We start from the raw sequence: 21,426 nt of genomic DNA on the forward strand, positions 1-21,426 counted from the left end.
AGTCACCTCCTTCGTTCTGGCCCATATACACCTACTGATTTGGTCCGCGCTCCCTCTCGACTTTTGATGGCTACTCCGATCTCTCTGGCGGGTCAAACCTTCAGGCCTCTGTTCCACGTTCCTCTCTCAGGCTTGGACTCTGTCCAGACACAGTGCTGCCTTAACTTTGACGGTCAAGTTAAGCGGGAAACGTTGCCCATGCTGCCATCCATGGACCCCATGGCCGGCTGGGGGCTCTGGGCCCTGTCTCCTGCGGCTGGCTGGACAGGGGGTGGGGGGTGGGGGGTGGCCGGGGGAAAGCTTTCCGTTCTTGGCCACTGGCTTCAAGGTTTTTTCTTCCGGTTCCAGGGAGAGGGGAGTACTGTGTAGATCCGAGAGGGAGCCAGCCGTCCCTGCTTCTCCCCTCCTGTCCTTCATAGACCTGCCTGTCCTGAGGCTCCAGTGAAGTAATTCTGCCCGTCTTTGCCCGTCCCCTTCTCCCTGCCCCGCCCTGTCCTGCTGTGCACCTGCCTTCCCCACCCCCTCAGGTCCCCAGTGCAGACAGCGCTTGCCTTCCATTCATCCCCTGCCCCCTCAGCAGCTGGTTCTGAGCACAGAGAAGCCGAGACCCCAGGATCCGGACGTGTGTGCACCCAGGCTTGCAAAGCCAGCCAAGTGGCTGAGAACAGCGGAGGGGCCGCTGGTGGTGTGTTTGTGGTGTTGGACACGTGTGGGAGCGATCTAGGGCGGGTGTGGAAGTCTGGAAGGCAGGGCACCGGGCTGGGTGAGGGCATGGCGTGGCTGTGCCCACGTGTGGGACACGAGGGCTGTCGCCTTTTACTCCGCCCAGAGCCTGGGGCTTTAGCCTCCTAGTGAGGCCTGGGAGTGGGGCCAGGCAGGAGAGACCCATATCTGGCAAAGGACCAGCTTCAGCGTGCTGGGTGGGAGCCCAATCCTCCTGCCAGGCTGGCAAAATGCTCTTTCAAGCCATTCTCCTTCCCCTGCCATGACCACGCTGCTGGGCAGGGGCAGAGGGCTGGGGTGGGGTCGTGGGCCCCGGCACAGAAGGCGCAGAGGGTGTGGGTGAGAATCCCACCCCGTCACACCAGCCCCGGTGCAGAGGGAGCCTTTCTGGGGGCCCAGGAACCACGAGGAAGGCCAGGCCTGGGCCTTCTCCCTGCCCCGCCTGGGCCTGCTGTGCACCCTCCCATTCGATGCCGATGGCCCCTCCCGGGCTGCTAGGCAGAGGGCACCCTCAGCACATTAGCTTCGGCGGTGATTGCCACCTTCTCCTCTCTGCTCCCCCCACCCCTTCCCCTCCAGGTTTGGTTTCCATAACAACCCCAGAAGGTGGGAGGCTGTGCTAACTGGCAGGTAATGCCCAGCGGGGAGGGGGCCACAGGAAGAGCTCTGGCTGGCGGGCTGCAGGCTGAGCCTGGCGGGCTTCCTGGCACCCCCTCCAACCCTCCCACCACCTCGAAATCAGGTGGAGGTGGCGGTGGGAGGTCAGGTCGAAGCCTGGCCAGGAACACCAGACTTGGGGTGCCTCTCATGGTTATGAGCTAGGAGACATTGCTGCCGACTCATTCTACCGTTTTGGGCAAGTGCAGGCTCTCTGAGCCTCGGTTTCCCCATCTCCATAAGACAGAGATGGGATGGGGAGTTTCATCGAATACAACTTTGCTGCCACGTAAGGCTCCTTTGATTATCCTAAGAGCCCGCGTTATTGAACCAGTTGGCTAGAGCAAAATGCATTTCACTGCATTCCCATAGCAGCAATTAATTGTTTTCATGAGACAGAACCGGTGTCAGTCAAAGCTGCCGGGCCAACCCAGCCCAGAGCACAGCGCTGACATCCAGTGGGTCCATGCGGTCCTAGGGGAAGCGAGCCTGCTGCTTCTGTGGGACAAGGGTGGCCTCTGAGGCCTTGTTCTGCTCTGTCCCCCCCGGCTCTGGCACAGGGTGAAGGCAGGCTGGGCACACCTGCTCTGTGATTCCGAGCGGAAGGAGTGGTTCCCCGTGGGATCCTGTGGGGGATGGAGGCCGGGATTCTCTCCTGAGACGGGACAGGAGGACTGGCTAAGGGCCTGAGGTCACGCAGAGCATTTCCCAGAGTCATGGGCTGAAGACAGGCGAGAGCCTGGTGCCCATCAGACAAGGGCCCAGGGCACGGTGTCTTTCCCAGGCTCAGGGGCATCGTCCGCATGAAACTGTGCTGCTCAGGCTCCGGGGTGGGAAGGCAGCCGCGGTGTCCTTCCTGCCGAACCCCTTTCCTGTGACACTGGGGCCTCAGGGGCCCATGGATCACTGCCCCTCTCCCATGGGGCACAGCGGCCATACCACCCCTTCCCAAGTCAGTGCAAACTCCCGCTCCCACTCTCCTCAGACCGCATGTTCTCAGCTGACGATCCTGCTTGTTATCACTGAGCAAAACAGCAGCACTCAGAAGAGACATTTCTTCTTCTCTCGTCATGGGCTCTCTGACTCCACCTCCCTCTCCACCTGAAATTCTCTCTTCCCCACTCAACGCCAACGCTCCGCCTGGCCCTGGATTCCCCCGCCCTCGGCCTGCTCAAGCGTCCATCCTGCAATCCCCCCTTCACCCCAAACTTCCCTTCTCTCCCGAATGCTGCCCATCCGCCTGCAAAGACACCTCCCTTTTTAAACATCCTCCCTGCACCCATCTTCCCCTCTGGCCACCACCCTACTTTTTATCCTGTTTACAGCAAATCTCACAACATCGATGTCTCCACTTGCTCCGCCTCCCCTCCTCCCTCTCTCTATAATCAGGCGTAAGTCCTCCACTCATTGACCTGTCTTGTCAAGGTCATTAGCAATATTGACGCTGATGGTCCAGTCTCAGTTCTTGCCTTCCTCACCGGCCTTGTGGAATCTTTCAAATTGAGTCCCAGCCCTCGGTTGGCTTTTGGGACACTGCTCTCTCCCGATTTCCCTCCACCCTCCCTGGCAGTGCTCTCTGCTCCTCCTACCCCCCCCCTCCAATCTGGACCCCGAGATGTGGAGCGTCCCTCGGTCCAGCCCTCAGGCGGCTCCCCTGCTCCGCCTACACTCCCTCCTGGATGAGCTCAGCCGGTCTCCTGGCTTTAAACACCCTCTGCACCCCCGATGGCTTCTGAACGTACGTCTCCAGCTCGGCCCTCTAGCCCAAGCTCCAGGTTGGACCCTCCAGCTGCTGACTCCATATCTCACCCTGGATGTTGTCAAACTTAAGACATTCCAAAGTGGCCCTTGGACTCCCTGCCTCCCTCTGCCAGCTCCTCCCTCCATTCTCCATTTCAACAAGTGGTAACACCATTCACCCAGCGGCTCCAGCCAAAGATGGCCCTGGGCTCTCCGGCCAGCCCTATCTTCACTGTATATCCAGAATCTGACCGTGGCGCTCACCTTCTCCACCTGGACCCTGGTCCACCCCACCCCCCCTCTCCTGGCTACTAAAATAGCCTCCCGACTGCTCTGTTGCTTCCACCTGTCCCCTCTGTCTCCTGCCCACACAGCAGCCAGAGCGGTCTTTGGCTCCCATTGCACTTGGCTCTTACTGTGGCCTGGGAGGAGCCTGCCCCCAGCCCCACCCCTCTGGGTCCTCCTGCCCCACTACTCTTCCTCCCGCTCACTCAGCTGAGTGACAGGCTTTAACCCAGCCCTTCAGCCAGGGTGTCCTCCTGGGCGAGGAGGCGGGGCCTGAGCCTGTGCGGCAGCAGGCCAGGGGTCGCGTTCACTTCCTGGTGAGCTCCTTGGCATTCGTTTCCTCATTTGTAAAATTGGGTAGGGAATCTCCATCCAGCCCACCTCTCTGGCTGGTGGGAGGACCCAGTGGGCCGTGTCAGGGACCAGGTGCCTTAAAATGAGCCGATGTGGAGTCTACTACTGGGCAGAGCAGGCATGCTGGTGGGCGTGGCCTGAGTTCCTGGGGATGCCCCGCCACTTCCCCAGGCTCCTTCTCTCTCTTTACTGTGGTTTCATTCACAGTCACTGTTCACCGTGGTTGGGGCATTTCAGGCTGTAACACTGGGTTCCCTTGGTGGATAGCGCAGAGGGTGCTCAACCAGAATGTTAACGGTGTCCCTTGAGCACAGGGCTGCCATGAGGCTACAGACGGGCAGTGGACCTGACCACCGTGGCCTGAGCTACTCTGGTCCCGGCTATCCCACCAGGATGAGCTGAGGGCTCCATCCTGACTTCCCCCTGCCAGGGCAGGAAGGTGGGCTGTTAGACGGCCCCATGCAGAGCCACAATGTGGACGGCAGTAGGGAGGCCGGGAGGGCGGGGTGCAGTGAGATGCACTTGCCCCTCGGGGTGGCCTGGCCTGGCACCGCACAACGCAGAGGGGGAGTGAGGTACTCACGCCATGATAATCACGCTGAAGTCCAGCCAGTTCCACGGGTCCCGAAGGAAGGTGAACGCATGCAGGCAGAAGCCCCGGGCCAGTATCTTGACCAGAGACTCAAAGGTGTAAATGGCAGTGAAGGTGTACCTGGGAGGAGAGACGGGTCTCTCAGGGAGGCGAAGCCTGCGGCCAGGCTCCCCGGCTCCCCAGGTGGTGTGAGTCCTGCGCAGCCCCCTCTCAGGGCCCCCAGGCTGTGCTGGCGGTGTGGGCTGAGCTTTGTCTCCAACCTCCAGCTAACAATCCATCTTCCCATGTGGTTCCTCACACAGAGTGCCTGCCGCGTGCCCCCTGTGCCTCCATCTCCTCTTGGTTGTCTTGATATCAGAGGACCCTCCACCGACCTCCTTACCCCAGCCCTGGGAGTCCACGGGCACAGGCCTACGGTGGCCACTGGGTCTGCCCCGTGGGACAGTAAGGACACCCAAGTCACAGCCCCTCACCTTATATGTGGGGCCTCAGCAGCTAGTGAGGAGAGAGAGCATGGTCCGTGCTCAACCGCCTACAGGGCAGGTGGCTACAGAGGTCTATCGTGACCTTGGAAAGGGGGTTCTACTCTAACACCTGAGGACGGGTAGGGACTGTTCTCTCTGCCTGGGGTGGGCTGCAGGCTCCTGAATGCCTGGATGCGGGGGCTGTGGCCCCCAGGAATGGGAGAGGGCCACCCGCGGTGCCTCCCAGGTCCCAGCAGCTGGATGCAGGCCCCGGGGAGGGGCAGCACGGAGGGGTCCTGTGTGAACAGGGACCGCCACCCGCAAGCTGCTTCCGTCTCCCGAAAACAGGAGCCAGATGCGCCAAGGGCCTCTGAGGTCTGCGCAGCACCCGCGGGCAAGGCTGTCATGGGGAAGGACGGAGCAGAAGCAGTTTTCTAAACGGTGCACATGGTGACAGAGGCGGGACTGGGAGGGAAAAGGTGGCAGAGTGTGGTGTTGAAGTGGAGAGAGCCCTGTGCCTCTTCCGGGCGGCCACACCTCCCAGCGGCACGGTATCGGGCAAGGCACCGCTCTCCTCCTCTGTCTCCTCATCTGTCCAATAGGATGTGCCTGCACCTACCCTCCTGGGTCGCCGTGAGGGTTAAAGGAGATGATGATGTTTGCTGTTCGATGGCAGCGTCTGCCATGCGCTAAGCGCTCAATCAGTTATTATTATTGTTGTTGTTGTTGTTGTTGTTGTTTGAGGGCCTTCTCCCATATCCTCAGGCCTTGTTGGGAGGAACCCCCACTTTGCCCTGGAACGCTTCCTCCCCTGAGGGCACAACTCAGAGCCGGAAGCTGGCAGGAGGGGAAGCAGCAAAAGAGGGCAGGGGCTGGGCCAAGAACCCCCCAGGCGGGTGCGTCCCTGAGCCTGGGCCCAGTCCTCTTTAGGGGTGACTGGAGGAGCCGTAGGATAGAAGGGGAAGGAAGGGAGGGAGGGGCCCGCCAGAGAGGCCCTGAAGATACTCACTCGACATACTTGGTCCAGGGTGGAGGGTCGTGCTGGGCCATGAACACGCAGTTGGTCAGGATGGTGCACATGATGAGCATGCTGAAGAGCGTGGGCCAGGGGTCAAGGAAAACCACGCCAGGGGCGGGGGAGGGGGGAGCAGCCAGGCCACCAGGGCCAGAGGGGCCTGGCCCGGGGGTCGTCACTCCCAGGCCAGAGCTGCCACATCCATGAGACAGAGGCTCCAAGAAGACACACTAGAGCTGTGCCCAGTCCTAACCAACCTCCCCACCCAGACTGGCCTCTGCCCCCTCCCTGGCACTGCAGCCCCTGAGAGGGACCAGACACACGAACCTGCACCTTTAGCAGCTCCCCTGAAGGGCCCATCCGGAGGCAAGGGGGGAAGGGCACGCCCAGACCTCAGAGGTTTTTACAGCCTCTTTGGAGGGAGATGGCATTTGTAAACCTCCTCAGGGGCCACTGTCGGAGAGGAAGGCCATGGTGCAGGGTCCGAGTCCCCTCCGCCCCCCACTTCTGTAGGAGCAGCCCAGGCTGACCTGTGGCCTAGGACTTGTCCGTCGAAGTGTCCTGCTGCACAGCTTCTGTACCTTGTTGGGACACACTGGCCCCGGGAGGCAGGGGGCTGCTTCCCCAGCTGCTTCCTGCCTTTGCACATCTCTTCACTCTTGTCCTCTCTCCCACCTCATACACACCTTCTCCTCCTCTAAGACGCGCCCGTCCCGCCCGCCCTCTGAGCAGGAGCACCCCCCCCGCCGGAGCACCCCCAATAGAGCACTCCCCAGCAGGAGCACCTTAGCATGTGGTTGCTCTCTGACTGTCAATGTCCCCAGCCAGAGGGGAGGTCTTCAAATGCTCGGACTGTCCTGGGCATCCTTCCTGGGCATCCTTCCTGGGCATCCTTCCGGGCCCTTGGCCTTGAACTGAACTGCCTCAGGCCTTGTCTGGCCCTGACTCTTTGGCTGTTAAGTCCCAGCTGCTGCTTCAGGCTGGACTGATCTCCACGGCCTCCCTCACCCCTGCAAGACCTACAGAGAAGCAAGGGGCAGACCCTGGGCCCCCCGTGGGCTGGGGCACCCCCAAGAGGCCTGGCCTGGAACAGGAATACTCTGCTGCCCTCACAGATCCCCTCCCCAGCCAGAGAGGAGAGGCTGGGCCTCCTACTCCCTGCGGCTGCCCCAGGCTCCCCACGCTGCCCCAGCCTCAGCCCCTCACTCCCACAGGCTGCCAGGAGCTGCGGTAATTGAGCTCCAGGGGCCTGCCTCCTTCCTCCTACCACAGCTCCACCTCTTCCACGGCCCGACCCGGCCTCGGCAGATGGGGAGACCAATGCAGTCAGACTGGAGATCGGGCCGAGCTGGGAGCTGACTTGTGAGTGGAGGGGCTGCCCTGGCTGGAGGCAGAAGTGAGGCCTCTCAAGTAATCCAGGTGGGAGCTTTCCACACCCCCAGGCCTCCTAGAGCAGCGGTTCTCAACCTGTGGGTTGCGACCCCTTTGGGAGTCGAACGACCCTTTCACAGGGGTCTCCTAAGACCATCGGAAAACACATATATAATTACATATTGTTTTGTGATTAATCACTATGCTTTAATTATGTTCAATTTGTAACAATGAAAATACATCCTGCCTATCAGATATTTACATGACGATTCATAACAGTAGCAACATTACAGTGATGAAGTAGCAACGGAAACAATTTTATGGTTGGGGGCCACCACAACATGAGGAACTGCATTAAAGGGTCGCGGCATGAGGAAGGTTGAGAGCCACTGTCCTAGAGAGACTAGGGAACTGGGCAATAGCATGCCGAACCCGGCCCCCAGTTACAATAAACTCTCCAGGTTCTTATCTGGGATGAGAGGGGTCAGGCTTTGGAGCCCCCTTAATCAAACCACAGCTGCTCAGCTCCAAAGCCACAGCCCCCAGGGAGCCTGCATTCCTCCCTGGCAGGGAACAACCCCCTCTCCCCCCAGGCACTGAGGTCCCCCCTTACCCCTAGCTTGGTGTCTGCATCCACCTGCCTGTGTGACAATCTCTGTGTCAGGTCTACCTCCCTCTCCAGCTTTCAAAGGCAGGATCAGATTCCCACTTCAGTTCTCTCTCTCTCCTCTCTCTCTCTCTCTCTCTCTCTCACACACACACACACACACACACACACACACACACACCACACCTGGGCTCCATGCCGAGTCTTTCCTCATCGGGCAGACGGTTAACAAGCCCCTTGACCAGCCTTTACTCACCCCACAGACTGCTAAGCCCTCTATAAGAATCCCAGATGAGCCCTGCAGTCTGAAATGATGCTAAGAGCAAGCACTTATGGAGCCGGGTGCGAGGCTCTGCTCTCTGAATCCATGAACTAATTCGATCCTCCCAACAACCCATGAGGAGATACTTCACAGACAGAGGAGACCAAGGCACAAAGAGGTGAAGGTGAAGGATACTGTTGCCGGTAGACTAACAGCCCCTGAAGACAACCAGACTCTGATCCCCAGAAACTGTGATTGTTCATTGATGTGGCAAAGGGACTTTGCAGATGTGATTAAACTAAGGATCCTAAGATGCAGAGACTATCCTGGGTTTTCTGGGTGGGCCCAGGGTCATCACAGGGCCCTTACAAGTGAGTGGTGGTGGGGGGAGTGTGGGGGGGGGCAGGGGGGCAGGGAGGCAGCCTCGGACGGATGCGTGTGAGAAAGACTCCACCAGCTGTCACGGGCTTAAAGATGAAATGGACCGAGAGCCAGGAATTCACGCAGCCGCTACAGATGGAAAAGCCTAGAAGGCATTCTCCCCCAGAGCCTCCACACTGGGGTAGCCCTGCCGATGTCCTGATTTTAGCCCGGGAGAACTTTTTGGATTTCTGACTCCAGGAACTGCAACGGGATAGTTTCGTGTTGCTTTAAGCTGCTAGGCTCGTGGCGCTTTGCTGCAGCAGCCGCAGAAAGTGACTGCAGCACACAGCTGGCCCACGGCAAAGCCCAGCTCAGCCACAGCTGCCCCACACCGGGGCCCTGCACAATGACAACAAAAGTCACCTGGGCCACCCCCTGCCTCCAGACTGCAGCCTCCTCGCCCAGCAAGGCGGATGCGATCCCACCCTGGGCCTTTGCCACCCACAGAGCAGCATGAAAACCAAACACACGCAGGGCTCACACCTGAGAGGAAGCAGCTCGGCCAGTGTGGCTCAAGAGCTGAGTGTCATCCTGCACCAAGAGGTCACTGGTTCGAGTCCCAGTCAGGGCGCATGCCTGGGTTGTGGGCTCCATCCCCAGCAGGGGCCGTGCAGGAGCCAGCTGATCAATCTCTCTCTCTCTCTCTCTCTCTCTCTCTCTCTCTCTCAACAATAACTATATATATATATATATATAATTTTTAAAAAGTGTAAGCAGACGGCCATGCAGGAGGAGTGAACTTATTTGCCATTTTTAAGAACTGCCACCTGAGCCGGCCCTGTGTGGGAGACAGGGGGGCCCTGGATTCACGGGGCTGCTCTGAGATAGGCTGTTATAAGAAACCAGCCCTGCCTCCAGCTGGGCTTCCTGGAGGAGGTGTTCAGACAGGTCCCGGAGGCTGGCTAGGCTTCCTCTATCCATCAGTCAGCCCAGCGGTTGTGGCAAAGCAGGGTGGGCTGAGGAGGCGCAGACCCCCCTCCGTGGAGCCAAGCCGCTCCTGGCTGTGGGGGAGCCGCTCACAGCTCTCACTCGAGTGAAGAAGGCCCCTTGGCAGGGAGCAGCAGGGTGGACAGGCCACCTTGGCCCAGAGGACTCAAGGGAAGAGCCAGAGGAGACAGCACCCTCTACCCGCCAAGTCCTGCAGCCAGTCTGGGCCCCACAGAGAGAAGTGATGGGTTGCCTGTCCGGGCGTAGCAGACTAGCCCAGCCGTGGGCAAACTACGGCTCGCGGGCCGGATCCGGGCCGTTTGAAATGAATAAAACTAAAAAAAAAAAAAGGACCGTACCCTTTTATGTAATGATGTTTACTTTGAATTTATATTAGTTCACACAAACACTCCATCCATGCTTTTGTTCCGGCCCTCCGGTCCAGTTTAAGAACCCATTGTGGCCCTCGAGTCAAAAAGTTTGCCCACCCCTGCTCTAGTCTCTGCCACTTGATGCTCAAAACCCTGCTGGCTCTCCTGGCCTTGAGGACGCCCGTTCCACTGCTCTCCGCCACGTGTGTGTGTGTGTGTGTGTGACCACTTCCCACCCAGACTGAGCCTCAAGTCCATCGGGCTTTGCCCAAAGCATCCCCAGGTCCCCCGTGGAGCCCAGCCCGGAGCCAGCACCAGAGAGATGAGTCAGGTGCACTCCTGGCCAGGCCACACCTGTTTGCACGGCCTGGTTCTTTCTGGCCGATGACTGAGCTGGTCCGTGTGTGGGCAGAAGCACAGGCCAGCTCTCCAGGCCTGAGCTCAGCGGAACATCTCCCATCCTGTCGTGTCATTGTCCCCAAACGCCCACGCCCGGCCTCCTGGTTAAAAAGCCAGCGAGGACTGCCTCCCAAGGAGCCAACTCCCCAAGGGAAGGGAAGGAACGGTGCGGGTGTTTTCATAGATTTGTGCTATGAATCGAACACACACACACACACACACACACACAAACATGCGGTTTGATTGCCCATTTGAATCTGCTAGAGACGTGGGAGGCTCTGTGAACAGATCCTGGGCACCCAGGCAGGCGAATGCCTCTTGGTGTGAACATGAGGCCTCTCAATGTGACTGCGGCGGGATTGGGAGTTCAGTCCGTTCCTTTTATTTAATCCCGGCAGGAGCACATCTTGCAGCATTTTAGCAGAAACACACAGGGAGCCATAATTCAACATGCCCATATTTACCTTGGAGGCCCCTTCCCAGCATGCACTGCCAGCGTGGCACACGGGGCACAGCTGAGCTGAATCAGCGTGCGCGCGCGAGCACGGCGCCGGGAGCGCCTGGGTTGATGCCAGTGAGCGGGGGCCGCGTTCCCACCCCCTTCTCCACCTGTCTTGGCCCCTCCTGCCCTTTCCAAAGGACCTGGCACAGACCTCTGCACAGTGAGGACTTAGGCGTTGGAAGGGATAGTAAAGATGTAAGCCACTAGCTACGGGTATGGCATGTCCCTTTCGAAAGATGAAAAAGTTCTAGAGATTTGTTGCACAGCAACGTGCGTGAAGGTGACATCGCTGTACCGTACACTTGCAAATGGGCAAGAAGGTACATCTTAGATGTCTTCTAACACAATACAAAATGTCAGCAGAGGGAAAGTTCCTAATTCGAAACATGACATCTGTGAGCCTTAGAGATGCACAGTGACTGCTCATGGGCAGGGCGTTTCTGCTTGGGGTGGTGACTTTGATGGTACGTGAATTGTACCTTTATTTTTTTTAATGCATGGAAAAGCTGTGGAGCCCTCGGCCTCGAACTGGTGACTGAGGGCTGCAAAGGGCTGGGTGTTCCAGGTGAGGCGGAGGTGGCCCTCACAGACTGGCTTTTGGGAACAACTGCCCTACGACGATATGTTCAGGAATCCCTGGGACCTGCTAAAACATTTGCAAGTTGGGCCTGAGATTTGGTAGTTCCTACAAGATCCCCGTGATGCTGATGCCACTGGTGGGTGGACCACACTCTACATGGCAAGGCTCCGGGCACGGAGCTGCTCCCAAACCTCACAGATCTAGGCCCCTTCCTCATTGCCAGTGCCCCCTGAGCCCACTAAGGGGCGCTGCTGAGGGCCTGCCATGGTTCCCCACCCCTCCCCAGGCAGTGGAGTGCCGAGGCAGCCGCCAGGAGCCCAGCACAGGGCCTCTCATGCTGAGCCACTTCCCTGGGGCAGCTGTCCTGGGAGATATGGGCTGGCTCAGAGCCCTCAGGGCTGGTCCTGCTGGGTGGTACCAGGACCTCCCAGCCTCAGAATCACTGTTCCATGGACCCTCTGGCTAGGCTGGGACCTCCAGTGTCCCCACCGCTTCCCTGGCCCACCTCCTCCCCGGCCTCATCGGCCCCACCCCCACCCAGGGCTGTGCAGGAGCCCTGGGGCTGCTGCCGCATCTCTGGGGCCTGCTGCCGCTGCCAGGCAGTGCTGGGTTGGTTAGATACCAGGAGGAGAAACCCCAGGGGGGCAGCCCGAGCAGGTGCCAGGGAGGCCACGCCCTCGCACTGAGGCCGCAGTCAGGCTCAGAGCAAGACAGGCGGCTGGTCTCTCCTCTGCGCTGCCCGCCCCACTGTTCTCGCCAGGCTGTGCCCACACACCTGCAGGAATGACAGCTATTCCTGTAGCTGTCTCATCCCTCTTAGGGGACTATAACATTCCCCAGGGGGGCAAGGACAGGGTCTTATTCAGCTTAATACCCTCAGGGTGCCCAGCAAAGTCCCGGGCATCTACAGGGAGCTTGGGACCAGTGGCAGAAGGGCCCACAATTAAACCTAGAACCACTCTCGCCTCACCAAGTAAGATGTAGCTGTGCATGGCAGGCTGCCCCCTGAATACGGCCCCTCTCCACGGACGTGTCTGCCCACCCAGCTGATGCCGCTGCACAGCGTTAAGTGTAGGACTTCCCTGGCCTTACACGTGTCTCAGCCACCTCCTGAGAAAGGCAGGCGCGAGCGGAGGAGGGGAGGGAGAGGGCCTGCATGCAGAGAACAGATGCAGCACGGAGCCCCTCCTGTTAACCCCTGGGGTGAGGATCGGCATGGGGCCCCGGGGGAGCCATCCTCAGCCCAGCCCAGACAGGAAAACCCCAGAGCTGTCAGCAACGGTCTTGGCTACTTCGTCCCTCCCTGGGCAGCTGTCTCCCTGAGCCTCTTGCCTGCCCAGAGGTTCATGGGTGAGGTCTCTGCCTTTGGCCCTCCAGAGTGGGGAACTAAGGGGGACCTTCGGGGGCTCCATCCGGCCAGCCCACCACACCCACAACTAATCACACGGCTGAGCCCAGCAGCCTGGACGCCCAGGACTCTGCAGCCAGCTCTGCCCTCTCGGAGGGCTGTCTGTGGGGCCCCTCTTCTGAAGTGGGGAGAACAGCCGTGCCTGGATGCTGGCACCCCGTCCCATGGGTGGTCCAAGACCAGTACATGTCCCCCATCCTCCACAGCTCTCCTGGGCGGCCGCGGCATTTTTAGGCTGTGGTTTATATATATTACTGAACGCTAACCCGGGCTCTTTGAGATACTCCGAAACTGCAAACATTGTGTCAACACCTAATCAAAAAGCAAGCGCTGCCCCCCGCACCGCCCCCCCCTCCCCGCGAAGATGCCCATGTGCCGAGGAGCCAGAGGCCTCTCTCTTGGGAAGTGGTTTCCCCTTGGCTGAGCCGGGGGGACCTGCTGGAGGTCCCTGCGAGTGGGTGGGGAGGTGCAGGGGGAGGGGACCCTTGGGGACAGTACCAGAGCCAGGGGACACTGACAGGCCTCATTTCCTTCTGGCACGCTCAGTAGCTTAGCTCCTAGGACATTTCTCCCCTGAAAAATCAGAGCAGGGTTCCCCAAACTTCCACGGGCCCGGGACTCCACTGGGACCTTGTTACAACGCAGGTGTTGGCTGGCAGGTCTGGGCTGGGGCCGGAGACTCTACATTTCCAACCGGCTCCTCCCGGCGGATGATCGGGCTGCTTGTTTGAGGACTTGGCCCTGCCCTGTCCACCCGCCACGTGGGGCCCAGAGAGCACGCCGAGCAGGCACTGCCCGCAAAGGATATGAATGAACCAGGATCTTCACGGCCGCTCTCCGGATGGGGTGGAAGGGGCTGAGGACGTACAAGGCGTTGGTGGCACTGAACCGGAAGATGGTCTTGCCTTTATTCAGCACAATGAAGGTCTGTGGACAGAGAGCTGCTTTAGGTCGGGGTGGCAGCCCCTCGGCCCTGGTAGAGACAGGTTTGGGGGGCAGTATTGGCTTAAACCCTAGAGCCCTGGCTAAGGGGTGGGGTGGCAAGAAGAAAGGGCCTGAGGGAGGGGTGAGGGATGGGGGAGCAGCATATTCTGAAGGTCACTGGACTCTCGCTGGGACACCATGGCTGGGAGGGGGTGAGGTCAAGTTTAGGAGAATGTCAAGGGTGGGTGGGATTTCCTTTACGTTCAAAACGACCATCCCAACAAGAAGGGCTCTCCTGATCCTGGCTGAGCTGCTGCACAGCAGCGGCCGGGGCCCAGCTGACGCTCCCTCCTTCTCCTTCTCCCTTGGACCCCTCCCTGCCTGGTGTGGCTTCCCCACTGGACCACGGGGGAGTGAAGCCTGAGGGGTGAAGACCAGGGGTAGGGAAAGGGCAGACCCTAGGCCAGCAGAGAGCAGCGTTCCCGTGACTCTGTCTCCCTTCCCGTGACCCTGTCTCCCTTCCCGTGACCCTGTCTCCCGGAGCCCAGGACAGATGTCAGCCCCATCTCGTGACACAATGTCTCCCCTGGAGGGATTGTGAGCAGCCCAAGGTAGACCCTTCCCCAACCTTCCAGAAGACACTGTCTACACAGCATGATGGGGCATGAGCATTGTGGCCGAGCCTCAGGCGCATCGAGTGGGTGTTTGGGCCGGCCCCCGAGGACAGCGGCCATGCCCCTGCCCAGCTGTACGGTGGCACGGCCGAGGGGGCACGGCGCTGGGCTCTCGCTTCTCTAAGGTGGCCGTTGCTGCTGCGACAAGGCTCTGTTTAATCTGGGTAGGGGGACGAGTTGACCAGATATCCCAGGACCAAACGTGCTGCTCGGTGCCCGCCTTGCCCTGTGGGTTGCGGGCAGTGTGGCAGGGGTCAGAAAAGAGAGACAGCGGTTAGAGACCAGAATCATACCTGGGCCTCGGTTCAAGTATTCCCGGTCACAGGGACAGAAGAGAGTGTCCCTGACTCCTTCCAGGCCCAGCTGCCATCAGCCCCCGCCGCTCAGCTCAGCTCAGCCCGGCCGTTGGGTCCCCGTGCCACGACCGCTGCCTGTCCCAGCGAACTATGACCTAGCCACCCCTTTGAGTCGCCACGGTAGCCTTGACTTACCCCCACCCTAATTCTTACTTCCAGCTCTGACCAACCATGACCTAAGGCCACCCACCCTGACGGATCCCAACTTCCAGCCTAACTCTGACCCAAACTGTGGCCCCAGCCACCAACCGGAACCCCGCCTGAGTCACGTGAACCAGGGGGAAGCAGGACAGGTTCAAGGCCTCCCTGCCCACCTGTGCACACACACAGACGTGGCTTTCCCTTCACCCTCGCCCACTCACACCAGCTTTCACGCGTGGAGACAGTCTGGAGCCACAGCCACCCTCAGCCCCTTAGTCTCCTAAATGCCATCTCACACAGTCAGGTGGCCGGTGACACAGACACACGGCGCTTACACCTGCCACGGACGTGCACCCGCCCTGGGGACACAGGTCCTGTCTGTGCTCACTGCTTCCTCCACCCTGTGCTGACTGCAGCGCCGTGAGCAGCCACTGTCCACGGTCCCTGCCTTCTGGGGAAAGTTGTCCCCCAAGTTCAAACCCACTTTCCCCCAGCAGTGAGGGTGAAGTGAAGGTGGCCAGGCTGGGGACCAGGCCTTTGCAGGAGCCCTGCATGCCCGGGGTCTGGCCAGGAGCAGAGCTGGGCATTCAGCCCTGACAGGTGAGGTCAGGGCGGGGCGGGGACGCCGACGGGGAGCTCACCTTCTGGATAGAAATCTATACAAGGCGGGAGCCTGACTCACCCTGTCCAGTGGGTAACAGCCACCTCCTCTCCCTACACGGAGGAGGGACAACGGCAAGACAAGCCCCTCCCCACCCCTCTCAGACTTCCCACCGGCCAGCTTGGTCCCACTGCCAGCCAAGGCCCAGTGGGTCCTCGAGGCTGCCCACTGTCCCCAGTGAGGAGCGGGGATGCCGTGCTCTGGGGCCCAAACTCAACTCGGGACAGGACTCAGGGCCTGCCTCCAGCTCACACACACCATGGGGATGGGGTGCAGAGCTCCAGAGGTGAAGGCTAACCCCAGACAATTCCCCAAGCAGGGACTCCACCGGGTAGCAAGACTGTCACTGTGGCTGCCCTCTCTTTCCTCCTAACACCAAACAATCCTGGGCTGCGTATGTCTGGCCTTTTATTCTGGAACTCCAAAAGGAAGGTGATTGGAATATAGATCACTGATGACTCACTCGCCCAGCGCCCAGAGGAGCCCGCCCCAAAGAGCCCAGTGTGACGCCCTGTCCCTGTCCCTAACTGCAGTGGGGAACCGTGGACGGGGGTTGGGGGGGGGGCGACAGTCACCTTTTGGGTGCTATAGAAGGGGTCCAAGTCCTCCAGGGGCTCCCCGAGGAGCTCTCGGGGCGGGTTGCCGTAGAGATCCGGCAGCTTTTTCGAGGCCTGCAGGTCCAGCTGGGGTTGGAGAGCCTCCTCCTCGGGCAGCCCGTCCCGGCTCTCCTGCAGGGTGGCCGAGCCCCGGGCTTGCTTCTCTGCCAGGCGCTTCTCGATGGCCGCCAGGGACTCCCGGGTGAACCTGTGGAAGCTGCTGGGGCCCCGAGGTACCAGGACGTCTGCCATCTTCTCATCCTGCTTCTGGGGCCCAGGCTGTCCTCCGGCTGCCTGCGGGGAAGCTGGAAGACACAGATGCCAGGCCTGACGCCACGCCCAGGGCCAGAGGGCAGGGTGGCGGACCTGTGGGGGGGGGGGGGAGCGGCTGTGCTGGCGGAGGGAAGGGCACGGTGTGCAAAGATGCTCCCAGACCAGGCCCGGCCTCTCCGCGGGCACACCTGGTGGACGCTGGCCTGGGTAAGCCCGGGACCCTCCAGGCTGTGGGTGTGCACAGGGACCCACAGGACGGGCACTCCTCACACCCCAAAGAGCACATCTGAGTGCAAGTGGGCAAGAGTGACGGCGTCATCGAAGCTCCTCTTTCTGCCCCGCTCAGCACAGAGGAAACACTGGCACCTCTTGGCTCCTTCTCCAAGCGCACTTTTTAAAATGTTTTCAAAAATATATTTTTATCGATTTCAGAGAGGAAGGGAGAGAGAGATAGAAACATCAATGAGAGAGAATCATTGATTGGCTGCTTCACACATGCCCCATACTAGGGATCGAGCCCGCAACCTGGGCACGTAACCTGGTTCATAGGTCGATGTTCAACCACCGAGCCACCGCGGCTGGACCCAAGTGCACTTTGAGACACTTCCCACAACTGTGTGACACACGGTGGACCGAGAGGGACACCCCAGGGGGGCAGGGGCGGGCCTGCCCTCTCTTTATCTCAGATCTCCAGCAGGGCTGGTCCTGAACCAATGAATGATGGACTGAGTGATAAAAAGAACACATCGGTGAGGGGCCAGGGCATTAGAAGGTCCCAGTGCAGCCCCCTCTCGAGCTTGTCCCTTCCACAGGAAACCCTGGGGCCCTGGGAGGGTGATCAGACGCCTCCTGGACCGAAGCCCACACTCTGGGCTTCTTTTCCAGCCAGGGCGGTGGGTCGCAGAGTGGGGGACACTCTGTCTGGTCTCCCCACGCCACCACGGGCCTGCCTGGGGGAGGGGGCCCAGACTTCATGTGAGGCCTGGAGGTGCCAACATCTGGCAACAGGCGGGGGCGTCTGTGTCTGCCAAGAGACCCAGGCAATTCTGTGGGCTTCTGGGAACAGCTGGATAACACGTTTGGAGGTGTCATCCAGATGTTGGCACCCAGGGGTACGCAGCTGCTGAGGAGCCCTGCTGAGAAGATTGCCATGAAATCTCTATGGTGAGGCATCCTTGCAAAGATGGGAAATGCTGACAGAGCACCTCAGGCGCCTCAGGCCTCCGCTAGGCACCCCCTCCCCTTCCCCGCCCCCCATTCTGAACAAAGGAGGGCTGATCCCAAGTGACAGCAGAACCGGAAAACGGTGGCCACTCATCCGCTAGGTCGTGCAGCCGGCCGGGAGAATGTGGCCCCTGGTGGCCTCAAATGATCCAGGACCTGGTGTGAACATGCTCTGCCCATGACACAGCGTCCAAGGAATGCGCTCCCGACTGTCCCACCAAAACAGGATGTGGCCGGCACAGCTCCTGACGGGGACATGGCCGGGAAGCGGTGTCGCTAATTACATCAGCCCCGGGAATGGCCAGCACCGGCTCCGAGGGCAGGGCGGACACCTGTTGGAGATCGCTGCCAGGGCAGAATCCCTCTCTGTCACCCAAGGGCCAGTGTGGCCCTGATCTTACTCCCGCGAAACCTGTCACCGGACCTCACACGCAGCCCTCCAAGGCGCCCAGCCCCAAGCGCGGTGGATCGCTGTGAGTCGGGCACCTGGCCAGGTGGCAGGTAAACAGCGAGCAGACACCACACAGGCAGGCCTCGCCAGGGCGCCTCCGCTCCCCGGGAAGCGCAGCCCGGAGTGTGTGCGGCCGGTGGAGGAGGGCCTGGAGGTCCGGGGACCTCCGCTTTGCAACCACCCTCTCCCCCAGCCCCGTCATCCAAGTCGAGTTAGAGAAGCCTCCTGGTTAAGATGGCAGGTGAGGAGGCAGGTTCCCGTGGATGAGAGCATGGGTCTGTGTACCTTCCACCTTTGAACACAACAGGCACGACCTCGTCCCTGAACGGGAATGGCGCGCTCTTTTCTCAGTTTGTGGAAATCGGGGTCACGGTAATAACCACCTTCGTGCTTTCCTTCGGCGCTTGAGTTATCGAAGGTGATCACGTACTATTTTTAGGAGAACAATAAAGTCAGTATTCTTTTTACTAAAACAAAAAAACAACAACAGAAAAGTCTGCCTGGAGGCAAGGCAGTCCTCGCCGCCGTGAGCCACTGCTATACCCGTAAATCGGGAAACCTCCTCTTTGCTTGGCATTATTTCCTAAAAATAGTGTCTCTGCCTCTGCCTCACTGTATCCATCTGTGTCCACACTCCTGCAATGGATCTGGAGAGACGCATATGTCATGGACCTGCAGAGGCTGACCGGTACACACCGGGGTGTGTGTGTGTGTGTGTGTGTGTGTGTGTGTGTGTGTACGTGCGCGCAAGCTCACACCTGCATGGACGTCTGTTCTAGGAAAGGTGGTTTTGTTGTTCTTTTTAATCCTCACTCAAGGATGTTTTCTTAATTGATTTTATTTAGAGAGAGAGAGAGGCAGAGAGAGAGAGAGAAGAGAAACACCGACTGGTTGCTTCCTGAACGTGCCCTGACCAGGGATCGAACCTGCAATGTAGGCATGTGCCCTGACCGGGAATTGACCTGTGACCTTTTTGGTGTCCGGGATGACTCTCCAACTAACTGAGCCGCCCGGCCAGGGCAGGAAAGATGTTCTTAAAATTTGTATTGAAATCAACTATTCCTGCAGATTGGTGAACGGATCCTAAGTGTACAGGTGGGTGAATTTCCAAACCGAACAACTTGGTAACGAGCGTCCAGGTCAAGAAATAAGTTGCTCCCAGCCCTTCAGACAGGTTCCCCTCCCATTACTAACTACCTACCCTCCCTCACCAAGGGTAACCCTTATTCTGACTGCTAACAGCATAGATTAGCTTTGCTTCTCCGTGTAGTTTACTGTAGTTTACGAGCTCCTAACAGACCTCTCACAGGGATGGGGAAAGAATGAAAGAATTTGGGGGGGGGGGGGCGGCGGGCGGGCAGAGTGCATCTTACTCTCATTAACCTCTTCCTGAAATTTAGCGTTTCCTCCCCTTATGCATGCAGGTAGCAAAATGGAAGTGCTTAGCAGTACCCACGGCCACCAGACACTGAGGCTAAGTCCCTGTCCCAGCACAGGCATGACAGGTATCGACTATGCTTGTCGATACTTCAAGATTACAATACCCACCGACCCGCTGCTACAGCGCACTGTTCGATACATTAGTAAAGAGGCCCTGAGGATGGGGCCCTGGGTCTCAAGAAGGGCCCTTGGGGTTGAGTGGCTTCTGAAACCAGATTCCAGACCAGGCGTGGGCAAACTACGGCCCGCGGATCCAGCCCGTTTGAAATGAATAAAACTATTGAAAAAAAGACCGTACCCTTTTATGTAATGATGTTTACTTTGAATTTATATTAGTTCACACAAGCACTCCATCCATGCTTTTGTTCCGGCCCTCCGGTCCAGTTTAAGAACCCATTGTGGCCCACGAGTCAAAAAGTTTGCCCACCCCTGTTCCAGACCAAGGCCCCTGCTCCCCAGCAGCCAGGCAGCCTCAGGTTCCAAAGTAAACCAGCGGGAGTGTCCTTTGTCCCTGGGCCCTGCAGGCGGCTCACTGTAGGCGGGCGGGATCCATTCTCTCCCTTGTTCCTGCACCTGGCTCTGGCCCTGCCCTTCCTCCAGCAGCTCAGGGCCCACGCCCTGCTGTGGCTGAGCCTGGCTGAGCCCTGGCTGCAAGGTTTCCGGTGATGCCAGGGCAACGAAGGTCGGAGGTGGTCTGAGGGCGCTCCAGGCTCAGGCCCAGCCAGTCAGATCCCCCGCTCTCCTGGGAGGACCAAGTTCCGGCTGGGGAAGACCAGGGGCCTCTCTTGCTCCAACATGCGGGGGAGCGCGGATCTGATTTGATCCAAAGCCCACAGCTACTCTGGTCAATCAATACCAGCCTCCATGACACTCTTCTCTCTCCCGGGACAGCTTCTCCCAGCTCCCCCTGCTCCTGGGCCAGTCTTCCCTGCTCTGGGGACAGCCCCCCACCCCCACACTCCATCCTGTCCCAAGTTCTTCAGCTTCTGGCTAGCGAGAACACCTCTCCCTAAGTTCTGCCGGCTCCCAAGAATCAATAGGAGCAAACTGAGTGAACTCTCCTTTCAGACTGCTACCTACATGCTACCTCTGCCCTCCCGCCTGGCCCCTCCCCGTGCACCTCCCACCACACCCCAGCTCAGACATCCCCAAGCTCTTCCCCTGCCCTGTGTGACAGTACCCCGGTACCCCAATTCCTCTGGGGCCCCTTCTCTGACTGCCCACCCACACTGACCTGCCTCGTCCAGGCTGGGAGGCTGAGCCCTGCCTGCAGCCCTTGACCCCTTCCTGGTCCCCACTGTCCTGACAGTTGTCGGGTGAGTCTGGCCTCCCCAAACAGCCGGACAGCCTGTGCTTTGGACAGGGCTGGCGCGCCTCTGAGTCACTGAGGATGGGTGGGTTAGTCACCTCAGGGCAGAGATGCTAGGGGAGCAGAATGCTGACTGTTCACACCCGAAAATGGACTCCCCTATACTGTCTCCTCTTTGTCGCCATCTGAAGGGAGATTTTCCTGGACACACGGGGCACACTGGTGGCTGGTGCTCAATCAATGGCGGTCACGTGCCCTGACACGGAACGCGACAGCATGTGCAGCGGCGGGTGCTGTCCAAGCGACCAGCACTGAGATTCCTGCCTCCAGAGACACCCTCAGTCCCGGACACCAGGACACCTGGTCACCCTCGGCGTGAGACGGGCGACCCCAGCCTCACCCCTCCTCGCAGCCCCTTCCGGCCTGTCAGAAAGCAGGCAAAGGCCCGCATCCGGAGTCACGTCTGGCCTTCTGGTCTCCTTGGAGTCAGAGCCTCAGGAACACAGCAGGGGAAGAAAATTCTCTGCCATGTAAATTTATGCAAAGCGCCCTGCAGAAGTGGTTCCCGGGCTTCCTGGAAAATCCCTGGGCCGACTTCCTAGAATATCTCAGCTGGCCTCCTCTGTGGGCACCTCTCTCCTGCCCTGCCGTCTGGGGTGACCTCAGGCTGGAGCACCCAAAACCCCGGGCACTCCTC

At 59.6% G+C, this 21,426-nt stretch overlaps 1 protein-coding gene across 1 annotated transcript in view; it reads right to left on the reverse strand.

Annotated features, from left to right (window-relative positions):
- The window catches only part of SCN5A (sodium voltage-gated channel alpha subunit 5), a gene marked incomplete at both ends in the record, with an annotated part of 69,178 nt that extends 52,894 nt beyond the window's left edge, over positions 1–16,284 (reverse strand). The window contains 5 exon segments of the mRNA XM_081106185.1: positions 4,343–4,471; positions 5,825–5,905; positions 13,473–13,477; positions 13,479–13,607; positions 16,012–16,284. Of these exon segments, the coding sequence (XP_080962311.1) occupies positions 4,343–4,471; positions 5,825–5,905; positions 13,473–13,477; positions 13,479–13,607; positions 16,012–16,284 (617 nt within the window).
- Positions 16,285–21,426: the final 5,142 nt, after the last annotated feature.

The sequence above is a fragment of the Myotis nattereri genome (assembly GCF_964212035.1).
Source record: "Myotis nattereri genome assembly, chromosome: 14".
Lineage (NCBI taxonomy): Eukaryota > Metazoa > Chordata > Mammalia > Chiroptera > Vespertilionidae > Myotis > Myotis nattereri.